At 56.7% G+C, this 14,084-nt stretch overlaps 5 protein-coding genes across 5 annotated transcripts; 2 read left to right on the top strand and 3 right to left on the bottom strand.

The window, feature by feature from the left end:
- Positions 1-855: 855 nt before the first annotated feature.
- Positions 856-1,784, top strand: B0H64DRAFT_8571 (uncharacterized protein). Its single transcript, XM_062808888.1, has 2 exons — positions 856-862; positions 912-1,784. The coding sequence occupies exon 2, from the start codon at positions 1,080-1,082 to the stop codon at positions 1,689-1,691; it is 612 nt and encodes a 203-aa protein (XP_062663686.1). The 5' UTR covers positions 856-862; positions 912-1,079; the 3' UTR covers positions 1,692-1,784.
- Positions 1,785-2,847: 1,063 nt separating this feature from the next.
- Positions 2,848-3,694, top strand: B0H64DRAFT_369453 (uncharacterized protein; the record flags this gene model as incomplete). Its single annotated transcript, XM_062802032.1, has 5 exons — positions 2,848-2,901; positions 2,940-2,974; positions 3,097-3,162; positions 3,419-3,472; positions 3,556-3,694. The coding sequence occupies 5 exons, from the start codon at positions 2,848-2,850 to the stop codon at positions 3,692-3,694; spliced, it is 348 nt and encodes a 115-aa protein (XP_062663685.1).
- Positions 3,695-5,659: 1,965 nt separating this feature from the next.
- B0H64DRAFT_380163 (uncharacterized protein) lies at positions 5,660-8,830 on the bottom strand. Its single transcript, XM_062802715.1, has 3 exons — positions 8,387-8,830; positions 6,479-8,192; positions 5,660-6,352 (listed from the first exon to the last, which is right to left on the bottom strand). Exons 1-3 carry the CDS (start codon positions 8,621-8,623, stop codon positions 6,054-6,056), a joined length of 2,250 nt encoding a protein of 749 aa, XP_062663684.1. The 5' UTR covers positions 8,624-8,830; the 3' UTR covers positions 5,660-6,053.
- A 696-nt stretch (positions 8,831-9,526) lies between these two features.
- On the bottom strand, positions 9,527-9,921 carry B0H64DRAFT_8490 (uncharacterized protein). Its single transcript, XM_062808870.1, has one exon. It carries the CDS (start codon positions 9,812-9,814, stop codon positions 9,587-9,589), a length of 228 nt encoding a protein of 75 aa, XP_062663683.1. The 5' UTR covers positions 9,815-9,921; the 3' UTR covers positions 9,527-9,586.
- Positions 9,922-10,040: 119 nt separating this feature from the next.
- On the bottom strand, positions 10,041-13,602 carry B0H64DRAFT_437346 (uncharacterized protein; the record flags this gene model as incomplete). Its single annotated transcript, XM_062806242.1, has 3 exons — positions 10,041-10,110; positions 10,184-11,480; positions 11,610-13,602. 3 exons carry the CDS (start codon positions 13,600-13,602, stop codon positions 10,041-10,043), a joined length of 3,360 nt encoding a protein of 1,119 aa, XP_062663682.1.
- Between the last annotated feature and the right edge of the window lie 482 nt (positions 13,603-14,084).

Here is a 14,084-nt window from a genome sequence, read left to right as displayed (position 1 = left end):
TGGATAACGCCTCGAACGACCGCAAGCTGCCCAAGGTCAAACCCTGTGTTTGAGACTTCGCTTCCCGCACTAAAAGCCCGTATTTTGTTTGTACTTCTACAGCGAGGCACAAGCCCCCAAGGAACCCCCTAACCCTTCTCGAAGTCGAAACCCCGTCACCCAATTCGGGGTTTCAGGCTGTCCCCCGCCTCGAGCACCGGCCGCTCGTGGTTTCGCCCGTGTAAGTGCTTTCGACGGCTCAATGAGCGCACATCCAACCCCAACCCGAACCCCAACCCCGCCCCCTTTTCTCGTTTGTGTCCCTTTGCTTCAACCGCCAACGTCTTGCGTCTCGCTCCGTGCGAATACCGCGCACCGGAAAGGAAGTGTATTGTGGTAAAATAATGGGATTTGAATATCATATCCAAGGAACATGTTTGTCCATCATCTCCGGATGGTGATTAATGCCGGCGCGCGAAAAATGCATCATCAGCTCCTCTGTTCGCGACTATCTCGGACGACGGTTGACTTGCCGTTTATCCAAGGAACAGTGGCCGAGTTGCCTCTCCTCTCTTTTGAAACTCTAACTGTGAAGACAACACGAGGACGCTGGGCCCAAACGATAGAAACCAGAAATTCGCGCATTTGTTCTGGCCTTCTAGCCTCCTGGGTCTCGGCCTGGGGACGGTTTCTCGTCTGAGTCGGTAACGCCGTAGATCGGCCCACGAAACCGGCGCATTTGCGGCACCGAGGGCGAGTCCCAAGGGACTGAAGGCAAAAAATGAAATAAACGAAATTGTCGTCAGACTTCTAGAACCGGTTCAGGCCATCGGAATCCTCAACAACGGCCTCTCTGTTAGCGACACAACCCTGCTTTTGCCATGTGAATGGCCCCCCGCGCCGAGAGGTTCGGTGGCTGATGGTTTATTCAGCATCTTCGGGGCTGTTTGTCTGTGATGGAAGTGGTATCTTCGTTCTGGAAGACGCCCGAAAAGTTGTGGATGTCAGGGTCTACCCTCACAGTGGGAACAGACGGATAGACACTTGACGAACACTGGCGGGTTTTACCGCCGTCAGACGCTTTCTTGCGCACCCGTCTAATGAAACCTGCATGCCGGTGGCGAGTGAAGATTAAGTCAAGATCCCCCGGCCTACTCGATATCAGTAGACGGCACGGGGCTGCCGAGCTTGTGAATGTCTCGGTTCAAGCAGCTTCACCAGCTGACAGAAACAAAGTCGAGAGCTATGGCAGCGCGTATCATCGTGATATTCTACTAATTACCCTCCTTCTTTCTGAGACAAACCTGTGCCTCTCGCTCGCCGCCTCGCCTGCGCGTTCTGCTGCCGACATGTCTTTCCCTCACCACCGGGTTCCTCGCCGCACGGACAGAGGACTGGACGAACTGCATCCGTGCCACCCGTCACCGACCGGACGGGTGATGTCGACGGCAAGGCAATGTCAAAGCAATGTTAATGCATGCAGGCGGGTAGGTAGCCTGAGGCAAGCGCGAGATCGCCGACCTCCCCCCCTAGCTCGCCCAGGGGGGACAGGACCGGACAGGGCAGAGGCACACACAACGAAAAACCAACCAACAAGGAGCCAATTTGCCCATCTCAACGGTCGAGCCGCCCGTCCGTCCGTCCGCCCTCCCGCCACCCTCTTCTCCTTCAGGCCCACCACCCACCAGCAAGCAGCAGCCTTAACCAGTTAGTTAGGCGAACAAGACGGCTACCATGGATTGGCATCATCCGATCACCCAAAACCAGCACGCCGCGAAACCCTCCCCCCACACACCCCCTACATAGTAACTAAACTCTCCTTCATCCCCCTCCAATCGTTGCCCTTCCGCCCATCACCGTCCCCATCACCGTGCCCCTCTTCACCTTCCTCCCGTCTCACCGTTCCCCCTTCCGGCTGTACATAGTATGCATAGAGTAAAGCCCGATCTCCTTGCCCAGCCCTACCTTGCCGCCGCCGCGCCGTGATCGATCATCTCCACCACACCTGCCCACCTTTTTAACCGGAGAGGCGCGTTCACAACCCCTGTTTCGGCAGTAGAGCAGGGAAGAATAGAACAGAAGAAGAAGAAAAATCTCACTTCGGCCGGTGCCCTTGCCGTCGTCCGACCGACCTTGTCATGTGTCTCTGTCGTGCCATGTCTTGGCTTGTCATGTCTCGCCCTCCCCGGACAGGGCATGCCATCCCGGGCCAAGCCCAAGGCCGCGAGTACATAAGTGATCAGGGGGGTAAAGAAGGCGGGTAGGGGGTAAGGGGGGTGTGGATGTGGACGTGGGCGTGACTGTGTGGGTGTGCGCTGGTTGCATAGGCGCGCTTAGCTGGCCTAGGGCAGGCAGGGGTAAGGGGGCGGAAGGGGGGTGCTGTTGGTTCGTTCACGGCGCGTGTTGGGCCCGCAGACGCCGCGAGGTGTGTGTTGTGTTGTTCCCCGGGGCGGCTTGAGCTTGGCCTTTTGGTCGCGCTGTTCTTTGTCCGCGAGTCACGATGTTACCGTGGAGAAGAGGAGAGGGGAGGGGGGATGCCCTTGAGGGCTCTCACTGGCTGGGTTGTTGCGATCGGGGATACCTGCCTAGGAGGTAGGGAGCAAGGAGCGGCTGGGCGACTGACCGGTCCGTCTGCCGGGTAGTGTTGCTGGGGGGGAGAAACGGTGAGTTGAGTTTGTGGCGGGCTCCCAGGGGAGCCACGGGGTGTGTTGTGGACGTGCATGTACTGTACATGCTCATGTACATAGCAAAAGGCTGGGACGGTAATTTCCAGTGCAGGTGTTTGCAAACAAGAGAGATTTGTGGGGGTGGAGATTACAGGGAGGGAGCTTCAAGGCACGCCCTCCTGATCAACCTCCCATCAACGTCATGTCGAGTCCATGGTTCAGGCTCCGACTGGCACTGTTGATCGTGCCGTGCAATGTGGGGAATGAATGAACCCGTCCTCGGGCACATTCTAGCATGACTCAAGCTCGAGTTACTCGGTACACGGCGTGTAAGTGAGGACGAGACCGGGGGCATGGGATAGGGAAGCGGATCTCCGCCACGATGCGGCCGCCGGTGATGGCCGGGAACAGCCCCAGAAAGAAGCAGCGAAAAATGCCTTGTTTTTGGCAGTGCCTCGAATGCGCAGACTAACACAGTCCCGAGGGAATGGATTCATGTTGTCGGCGACCCCCTTTGGTGAGAGGTCAAGTCGAAAAGAGGCCCATGTCGAGGCCGCATCTCATGCGGCCATGGTTGACATAGCCTCCAACAATTGAGTGAAGATGGGAATCCACCGTCGGATCGAATTAACAGACGAAGAAAGGACGCAGAGCGCGGGGGGAGGGAGAGACACAGCCACGTAAAAATTGGGCTTTGATCCAACTTGCTCCATTTCCTCGGGTCAAGAGGGTATTGATGTTTTGAGAAGCAGTTCAATGATTGGAAACAAAAGCGAACGGCGTGGTTACTCAAAGCCTCTTGCAGTGGTCGGTCTTGGCGACCGGGTGTAAGTGAGGCTGGGTGTGTGGAGGAGCCGAACTCTGAGACATGGCATGGTATGGACTCTTCAACAACTAGACTGAAAAACAGGGGAGAGGTAAAACAAAAGAGGCGAAGGAGACAAGGCGAAGGCAAGGCGAAGACAAGGCAAAGACGAGGCAAAGACAAGGCGCGGGAAACGGGAAAGAGACCGGTCCACGCTCACGCCCTAGAGGTCCTCACAGCTTGAGAGGACCACGCGGCCGACCTGAATACCATCCAAGTAGTAACTCCGGCTATCTCCAGGTTGTTCGTCAATATTGTCGTCACGACCAATCCTTTGCAATAATGGGACTCCAATAACTACTGGATAATAATCCGATAATGCAGAAATGGTCGTCATCCGTCTGACCCGAGTGCTGGGATGGATTGACCCAATTGCTGCAAATCCGTCCGATCTCTCCGCATTTCCTGATCCGCCAAGTAGAAATAAATATGAAGGAGCAACAAAGCTAGGCCCCTTGTGCGGATTCGCCGGCGCGGCCAGCCTTGTGAGTGAAGTAAGGGAAACCGTGCCGTAGACGGGCGCCGAAACACTACGACTCCGACGACGCAATCTGAAAAGCGGCCCATTATCAATCAACTCCGCCCAGACGGAATTCCGACGCGAAGGAGGGAGATGAGTTACGCAACTTTGCAACTTTGGCCCCCAAGTGAGATTAGAAGCGTAGGATTCTAGAACCAAGGGCATCGAAGAGCGGCGTTACAGTTATCGTAGCATAAAAGAATAAACAAGGAAGGAACGGAAGAGAGGGGAGGCGGGGGGAGGGGGGGCGTGTGATGAGAAGTGGCAAGAAACAGACGAAAAACGGTGATGCGGCGCGAACAAAACCATGACGGTTCTGTAATTCCGCGATCGGACCGAAACCCTCAATTGCAACTTCCGTTCCAGGTTCGTGATGTTGAAAGAGGACGGAGCCGGAAGGAGAAACCAAGCATCGGCGCCACAACCGCTCCCCCGGGGCGCGGCAGCATGCCCGACCCGGGTGTGACTCGGGATGAAACCAACACGAGAACAAAGTCAAAAAAAAAGAGTCTAAAAAAAAGTAAAGGCCGCGGGGGCTAACTATCACCTTCGGCACCCGGCACTGTATCTGTGCCAGCGCCAACGCCAATGCCAAACGCGGGGTTGGGAACAACCCACCATCAGAACTCGTGAAGCAAAGAAAAAAGGGACGGACGGAACGGGATGTGATGTTGCGGCATGCGGCATAGCAAAAAAAGCTGCCACATACCTAGCTAACAAGCTCAGCTGGTGTTTCACATCTCCACGAACGGCGGCGGCGCGGCGGTGGCGGGCGGTGGCGGCAGTTGGAAGCCGGGAAAAAGGAAACGTAGCGCCCAGACGCGGCCCCGCGGCGGCGACGTTGGAGATTTTCACTCTCCGACCTCCCGAGCTGAAAAACCCCAAACCACCAAGACCCCAAAAAGGCTTGTGCCGCAACCCCCCCTCCCCGCACGACTTCGTATGTAGCTATGTAAAACACCAAAAACAACAAAACAACCCCCAAACCCACCCCCGACCAACCTCGGGCAACCAACAAGCCAGCACTAGCAACATCACGAGCAACAGCAACGGCAACAACCTCCCCTGCCAAGCAACCCCCCCCCCTCCCGTCCCCTCGGGTCCGTTGGGCCGGGTAGGCACGGCCTACCATTCCTTCCCATCCCATATTATACCAGATACCACGCGGCAGCCAGGTTCACAGACAGGAATAGCAGCAGCAGCAACAAACGAACAGGTACATACCTCACCGGCACCAACTACCCAAGACTTCTTCTCCCCGCTACGCTTCTCCCGCCGCGTCGCTCTCGCCACCATGCAGGTGCGCATCTGAGACCCGAGACCCGGTGTGTGATCGTTGGGTTCTTCCCAACTCGTCGTCGGTGAGAAGCCCCTCCGACCGCCCGGCCGGGTGGGTGAGGCACGCACGCACGCACGCACAAAAGCACCGTACATGTGATGTGTAACCAACGGGCCGATGCCGACCGACAGACAGCGTGGGAGTTTATTTTAGCAGCTCACGCGCGAACGAGCCGGTGAGCGAGCAGGCGGGCGGCGCTGTGTGTTGCAAGGCCAGAGACCTAGCTACTCATCATTCCGAGACGTGACACATACCGAAGGGGGACACGGCGCGGCGCGGTGTAGAAAACATGTTCCGATTGATGGAATGCTTGCTATTTGAAACTGTCACACGGCTTATATAGTTAAGACATGCATGGCGAGGGAGGCAATTCGCCCACCACGCATGCCGGAAGAGCCAGACTCGGTTTGCCTCTCTCTCGTTGTGTGAGTGTGTGTGTGTGCGATTTTCCGTTGTCCAGCCTAGACCAGACCAGACCAGACCAGACCGCGCCGCAACCCAGAACCGTAAACCCCGTAAACCCCGTGACAAAAAGATGCGCTGGAAAAGAAAAGGGGTATTTCATCAGAAAATGTAAACATACTACCGAAAAAGTGATGCCGGCCCGTGTTTAGTGGAGAAACACGGCGCCCGAAACGAGGATTGGTACTGGTCGGTCCGGGTTAGCATCGGACGCACCACACCCTAGGCGCTCTCGATCGGGACACCAAAGTTGTTGTAGTTGAAGTCGATCAGGCCGTCCAGCATCCAGTGCTGAGGATCCCATAGATCGTAGTTGCTGTCGAAGGTGTTCAGTCCCAAGAGCGAGCCTTGCGTGCCTCCTCCCATCGCCGAGCCCCCACTAGGCGTCAGAGCCCCGTTGGATGCCGCCAAACCGAGGTTGGCCGGGAGGCTGTGGGATGGCGGGGCGAGGGTGCTGTCCAGATGGGTGGAGGAGGCTGAAGACTCATTAGCCGAATCGGGATTCGTGGGTTGCTTGAGAGCTACCAAGGAGTGTCTTAGCCCGCACGAGTTCACCTCAGAGAGACAGGGTAAAGACGAGGGGACTGGAAGCAGACGGGGCCGGGGGCGGGGGCGGGGGGGTTGGTAGTCTGGGGAGGCGAACTCACCATCGAGCGTTCCTCGACCTCTGGCTTGGTACTCCTCCCTCCAATGCCAGATCGAGTCGAACACGAGACTCATGCTGTGCCTGCACCTGACCTTGAGCTGGAGACTGTCGTCAATCTCCGGATCGTCACCTTGGAACGAGGGCGAGCTTCCTTCGATCCGGGCCCCGTTCCAGATCTGGACCATCAGCTCTGCGAGCCTCCAGTTGAGGTCGTTCTGCACCACGCTGGCAGCCCTGATGGCCTGGATCGTCCTGTGGAAGAGCGTCCGGCCTCGCTCAAAATCGACTTGCTTGACGAAGAAAGACCGCATGAGTTTGAGCAGAGCAAACCCGGCGGCGACCAGCATCTGCTGTACGTAGTTTGTGGCATATTTTAGAAGATACTGGTCGAGTAGCTGGTAACGATATGACTCGTGGCAGGCATCAGGCCCTGGGCCGTCTAGAATGTAGTCGAGAAATCCGGTGATGGCACGCCACAACGCCATCAGATCGTCAAGGTACCCCGGGGTACGGCTCGAGTCAAAGAAGCCGGCAAGCCGCAGATGAAGGCAGGCTGCCTTGAGGTGGAGGTAGACGATCGGCGACAGGTTTTGTGCGAGGATAGAAGCCTGCAGCTCGTTGAACTCGCGCCGGTACACCCTCATCAGCATGGCACGGTGTTCGTCACCGGCAACGCCTCGGGGATCGCTGGCGTTGCTGTACATTTCTTTGGAGACCTTGTCGCAGAACCGCTCGATCAGCAACCTCGCCTCCAGCTCTGGCCCGAGCGAGTACGGCCCCTCGACGCCCGGTCGAATGGCGAGTGTCCAGTCGTAGAGGCTCGACGCTGGCTGGCCATATCCTGTCCCGATAGTCTGGGCGACGGTATTGCATACCGCCCACGTCTTGATACGGTCGTGCAGCCCCTCCTTGTTCAGTTCCACCGCGACTCGCGAGAAGTCGTTGATGTGGCTTGGCCGGTGCAAGCCAATGCCGGTAGCCGTTTTCATCATGACGCCACAGAGAATATGCGTGGGGTCGGCCGACGTTGTGCTCGTGGGGAGGGGCCAGGTACAAAGTAGACAGAGGGCTTTGACGACGAAATAGCTCTGCGGGACATCTCCAACCGTGTTCCAGAGCAGCTTTGTCAGCGGGGTCGAGAGCTTGGTGAGAAGGTTAGGGTCGGACCCGTAGCGCCTGCTCGCGACGGCGATGATGGCCCAGTATAATAGAGGATGTTGTTGATAGTACTGGTCTGGTGTCTGGGCGGGGTTGAGAAACGGGAGGAATGGGTGGTAGTAGTTGAAGAATTGACTGAACAGCTGGCTCTCCTCGTCCTCGGTGAGCCTGAAGTTGCCCAGCTCGCGGGCGATGCGAGGAAGTGCGTAGGATCCGCCGCGCTTCAGATGAAGCAGAGATGAGACGGCTTCATCCGATCCCATTAATGAGGGGTTGCGGGTGTGCGTGTACTGGCTCGCGACAACGGGTGACTGGAGCTGTGACTGCATGGCGGAATGAACCCCGGAATGGAGGACCTCGTCATCCTCGTCGAGGGCGAAACCTTGGTTCCTGGCCGACTCGACAGCACGGCGCAGCCTCTCGATTTCCTTCTCCATCTCGGCATGCTTGGAACGCTTGCCGATGCGCTTAAAATTGGACTCGATCTTGCACTCGAGCTTGAGCCGGTTGCACCGCGAGCAGCTCTGAAACGGATCCTGGACGACATCGCAGCGAAGCTGGAGTGGGAATTATGCGTTAGCATTGTATGGCGACGCAGGGGAGAGTAACAAACAGCGAGGTTTCCAAGACCGGAGGGGCGATCCGGAGAAGCTCGGACCCGGATCCGGTGCGGACACGGACACGGACGCGGCGGAGGGGAACGGGGAGAACGGGGAAACGGGGACTCGGTGACTCAACAACATGTGACTACCTTTTGCTGGCGACACTCATTGCACGCACGCTTCACACCGGGAAGGCGGCGGCTCTTGGTGTCTGGCGAGGCGTCGGCCCTCTCGTCGTGGTCGAGGTCGTGGTCATGATCGTGGTCATGGTCGAGGTCGAGCAGACTGGCCGGGCTGCTATCGATGGTGCTCCGTTTGCGCTTAGAAGGACCGCTGCCATTGAGACCTTGGCCCCGCATGCCAGCGGCAAACTCGGGGCTCTCCATGGCCGAACCGGCGCCCCCCGTGGGTGGGGAGAGAAACAAACGGTGTGCGCGCACGCGCCCGAGTGAGTGGGTTCCCGGTTTCCGAGATGGCACGGGACGGTGTCAGGTTGGGCTTGTTGGGCCGCGGCAGTTCGGTCGGTGGCAGGTCCGGTCTCGCGGTTGCGATGCGAGAGAATTGGAGGTGAAAAAGCCGATTTCCGGAAGGGCGTCGTCGTGCAAGCCAGTCTTGTCCCTCCGCCAGAGCGGGGCTGGTTTTCTCGAGCGGGGGGAGCTCTGCTCGTACAGAATTTGACTGCGGGGGTCAGATTGCGACCGCCCATTGGTTGAGAGATCGGTCTGGCCCACTCATGGTTTCCGACGTGACTCCACGTGTTGCAATTGAGTGGATCCCATTTTGGCTTCCATGTCTTCTTTTCTTCGTCTGTTGATCCCAAACGACAAGCCACGACGAACCTAACTGGTACCTCATGTTAAGCATGTGATGTGATGCGCGGACTTCCCAGCGGTTTAGAAAGAGGAATGAACATGAAGAGCAGATCTCCAAATCTCCAGAATCCTCATCGTCGTCATCCGGGCCTTCGCGTCTCTCTTGCTCTCTTCCAGCAGCCGAGACATGCGACGGGTTGGCACAGTTGTGCGAAGTACAAGCTGACTTCCATGCTCCATGCAGGACGTAGCCGGCGAGGACGGGATTGGACCCTGACGACCTCTGGCTCTCTTGTGAAGTGTCACTTCTGGAATCATAGGCCAACCCTAACCCTTCATCTGGCCAGCATTCTTAACCCCTTTCCCGTCAGTTCGTCGTTGAGCGAGGTCTGGGTTGAAGAGGAGGGGCATAACTAGGTAATTGGAGATGAGGGATAGCCCTGTAGCAAACTAGGCTGGGCTACCACAATAGATTCTGAACCTCCGAGGACTGCCCGTTAAGTTAGATCGTTTCTTAAGACTCGGGGCAGAAGGCTTTTATTTACCTATGTAACATCTGACCGGACCCTCTAGAATGGCTCGTGGTTTGATCCGCTGAGGAAGTCCTTCCTTCCATATTCTATTGTAGACCCCTTTTACATCGAAATTTCTTAGGTAGGTAGGCTTACAGGTAAGGGGTAAACTAGCGTCTTGTTGCTTGAACTCCCGAAGGGTACGTCCACACGACGTCAATGCCCATAGTGCTAAGTATACCGCCCCGGACATTACCACATGACAAGTAAGGTACTATTGTGGCAGAAATAGACTTCATAGAGAGTGAGTCATGTCAGAATTCGTAGATATGGAAGTGTGCACTTGCACACCCTCCTCAAGCCTCGTATGCCTTCTAGTAGCACGCTAGTAACTAGGAAATTAGGTAGGTCTGAGAGGAAAGGAGAGGGATAACGAGAGACGGGAACGAATATGCTGAGCTATGTGCATCATCTCGATTCTAGTAGTCTGACCACAGCCTCATACCCGCCCTCAGCAGCGTACGATGACGGTGTCCGACCACGACGATCCTGAGACGTAGGATTAGCACCTTCCTCAAGCAGCAGCCGAACCACAGCCTCAGATCCGCTCCCAGCAGCGTACGATAGCGGTGTCCGACCATATTTATCCGCTGACTCGAGCATAGCACGGTCCTTGAGCAGTAGTAGCTTGACTGCAGATTCATTCCCGCTCTCAGCAGCGTACGATAGCGGCGACCGACCATGACTATCCCGTGACGTAGGTTTCGCACCCTTCTCAAGCAGGGCCCTGACCACGGCGTCATGCCCGCCCTCAGCAGCCCGCGATAGCGCTGTATGACCCTGGCGATCCACCGAGTCGATATCCACACTTCCCGAGTTTGAAAGAAGTTCAACAACCTTCAAGTGCCCGAGCCGGGAAGCCGCGAGTAGCGGCGTTTCATCGCGGCCGTCCGGTCGGTTCGCGAACGCCCCAAGATCTAGGAGAAACTTCGCATCCGACTCACGGCCGGCTACTGCGCAGAGGAAAAGGGCACTCTGGCCATACTCGTCTTGGCTGTTCGGGTCTGCTTTCATCTCCAGAACGGCGTTCACGACTTCGCTCCAATCATTCTCGACGGCCAGTGGAAGCACCGGTTGCAAGGCCTCGGAGGCAAAGTCACCTGTCTTGACAAAACACAGGTAGTGCAGCGTATCCGTCCTTTTCTTTTTCCGCATTGCTGCCACAAGAAGGCGAGCGAGAGAGTCGGGTAGTCCTGTAGTTATCCTTTGCGCGACGGTCTCGTAGCAATCTAGAATCTCAGTGACTCTTGGATTACTCGGACCTGCGAGACGATAGGTTTTGGCCATCCACTCGATCCCACGTTTCCCAAAGAGTTTCCTTTCGACGCTGGAATGCTGTGCAAGTGACCAGCGATAGAGTTCGCCCGTCGCGCGGAGAGCTCTTGTGAAAGGGGACTCTGGGCTGCCTGGTGCTGTAGCCGGGTTCTCCTCCTCCTCGCCGCGATTCGGAGCATGCCGCGCACATGCCCAGCGCAAAGTGGTTTGTGCCCTGTCCCATTCTGACGCCTTTCGGTAGGTATCTGCGGTCTGAAGCAATGCGGGAAGCATGTCTTCGGAGGAGGGAGGAGGAAACTTGGTTCGAAATGCCGGTACCAGACACAGCAAGGCTTCGGAGTAGGATCCCAAATCGTGGTCCATAAATGCCCTCGCGAACGTGGCAACGGTAGGGTTTCCTAGCCGCATCCACCCGGCATTCTCAGCCATGGTCGTCCTTTCAACGGTCAGAATACTCATCAACGACATCGCTAGGGAGGTGAAGAGTTCCTGGGCACAGATGTCCAGCAGTGAACCCCCAACTGGGGTAATCTGGACCCGAAGCTTGATCTGTTTCCCTTGCTGAGTCGACGTGCTTGCCGAATCTGAAACGGCAGGCTCGAGTAGTTCGTATATGGGATTCCAACCACAAAGTCGAATTTGGCTCGCGTTGCACCCCAAATCGCACCGTATTAGCTCCCTATTGGTTTTACCATGGGAAGTCCACAGCGTACCGATACCGTTGCAGCTCTGCTCGGTGAGGGTGAGGCTATTTTCGAGAAGCGGCACTGCGTTCGGCCCGAGCCAAAGGTCCATTTCGCCCTGCTTGTTAGCTCCGCGGCCCCGATTTTCCCTGTCCAAGCCGGCCGAGAAAGTCCGCATACATTGGACCTTCTCAGCGCGAGAGGTTTTCTGGTGAGAGTCGTCTTCGCTCACAACGCGCTTATCAGAAAGCAAAGTCCACATCCAGAGACCTAGAATTGCCTCCAGCTGCGCCGAGTCCATCTTCCAGTCTGGTTCTGATGCATTGGGTGGCTTCAGAGTAACGTCGATTAGTTGCTTATGAGAATTCGCTTGTTTACCAGGAGGCGAGGCGACTGCTCGAATCCGAAGCACAGTGTCCTGCTCGCGTTGACTAGTATGGGGGATGTCCTCGGATCGGTGTTTCCATAGGCGCCTCTTCCAGAGACGCTCCGCTGCTTGGCTGATGGCATTGCCCAGCTCCACAGCCTTTGCGCGGACCTTGACGCGCGTACCCTCCCACTCCTGGTGGCCCGATGCCGTGCCAAAGGCGACATTCCCCGTCAGGTGAGCGAGTTGCTTTCGGATCAGGAGCAACTCCGTGCAACCTAGCCCCTTTTCCGATTGATACTGGGGCTTTGTAGTTAGTTGAGTGTTTTCCTCCGTCTCGGGGTGTGTGGCATCCTCGAACTGGCCCGTAACGTGCCATGACGGTACATCCCCTTCGTCTTTCTCCTCTCCCCCCCTTTCCCTCCGTTTTCTTTCCGTCTTTTCCCCTTTCCCCCATCCTCCCGCCCTGTTCTCCGCCTCGACGATCGCGAAGGAGAGCCAGTCAAGCTCGTGCCCTGCAACCATATCAGGCGTGGCGAGCAACATGTTGTCATTCCTGCCGAGGCGTTGCATGCGAAGACATCCACGCAGGATGCTCATGACAATGGTGATACCTAGCTGGGCGAGAGAAACCCAGGCCATCATCCCGCGGAGGCCGATAAACTGCATGATGTACCCAATCAGCACGGCCAGGACGGCGAAGAGGGTGTAGGTCTCGAATTTCTCGTCAAAGTCCTTCCTCGACGATGTCCAAACTTGGAGAGGGGTGGTATCTGTGTCTTCGAAATAGGCAAACGGATCAAAACTCTGGTCGCCGATGACTTGGGGCCCGGGCTGGAGCCAGAGGAGACGCGGTCGTTCTAAACCTTGACGTTTGGTACGCCTGAAGTGTAGTTCGTGCGTGGTCTGTCCTATAAGAGCCGCACAACTCCACATTCCGGCGCACATGAGGACTGTCCCCGTGATGAACATGACGGGAGCGTAGTCTCTAGATGCCGACGATTCTGCCCCGCTGAGGTTCCAGCCGAGAATCCAAACGCCAGTCCCAGCCAGCGCGAGGACACCAGCTTGAAGGACGAATCCAACGGCCGCAATTGTGTACAAAACCCAATTGGATCGCTTTATGATACCAACATTGAGTGAAAGGTTTGGGTTCGGAGCGAACGAGAGGCCTCCCTCGGCTGGGTCTTTGGCTTTACCAAATAAAGAACTATCATCTCTCTGCCACCATGCTGAGTCCTTGTCCTCGGTGTTTTCTGGCTTTCTCAGATAATTCTGGAGTAAGTCGAGTGATCGGCTGCGGGGCAGGTAGATGAGTTCGAGGATATTAGGCTTGCCTAGGACACGAGTGATGCCGCCCCTGTTGAACAGCTCGCACACATCACGACTAGTAGACGTGCACAGTTCGGCCTCGACCGCGCCATCACCTTCCTGAGACCGGCCGATGAAGGCGCGGAGAGATGGATGTCCGCAGACACGAATGGTGGAGACGATGGCGGTGATGATGCCGATTGGGGCCATGGCGAAGATGAAGTAGTCGAGAAAGGAGGTGCTCTCACTGAGGTACTGTTTGGTCATAGATTCGCCGAATAGGACGATTAGAGGGCCGATATCCGTGGCCAGATCGTTGGAAAAGTCGGAGAGGTCGTCGGCCATAGCTGCGCTGGGCACGAGGGCTGGGCACGAGGGCACGGAAGGATTTGCAAGTGCACGAGTCCTTGTTTGGAATGGTTACCTTGTGGTGAACTCCCTATTATTCGCTTTGGTCTGTCGTTCCTTGGCATGTTTTGAGGTCCAAGTCGACCACGCGAAGCTGCATGCTGCCGTGGCGCTGTGGCGCTTTTGGGCGTTCGGCGACTGCCGCGAGTTCCCCCCCTGGTTAGGATGTTCAGCCTCTCAGAGACGAGTAATTGGCCAGGTTGGCGCCGAGCCAGTTGGCGTGAGTTGCATAATTTTGGCAACATCCATGTCATGTTCTGCCATGCTGGACGAATATTGAGCTAAAACCTGAGTTAGGTAGATTAGGTGTAAGTCGGTGCATACCTACCACCTGGTAGGGAGGCAGGCACGGATTACCTAGGTCGGTGTTTGTGCCCGGTAACGACCTTCGTAGTCTGCCAGCTGCTGCCAAATGCACC

Source organism: Chaetomium fimeti (assembly GCF_033439085.1).
Source record: "Chaetomium fimeti strain CBS 168.71 chromosome Unknown B0H64scaffold_1, whole genome shotgun sequence".
Taxonomy (NCBI): Eukaryota; Fungi; Ascomycota; class Sordariomycetes; order Sordariales; family Chaetomiaceae; genus Chaetomium; species Chaetomium fimeti.
Note: the sequence above shows the minus strand (reverse complement) of the source record. Positions and strands in the feature narration are given on the sequence as shown.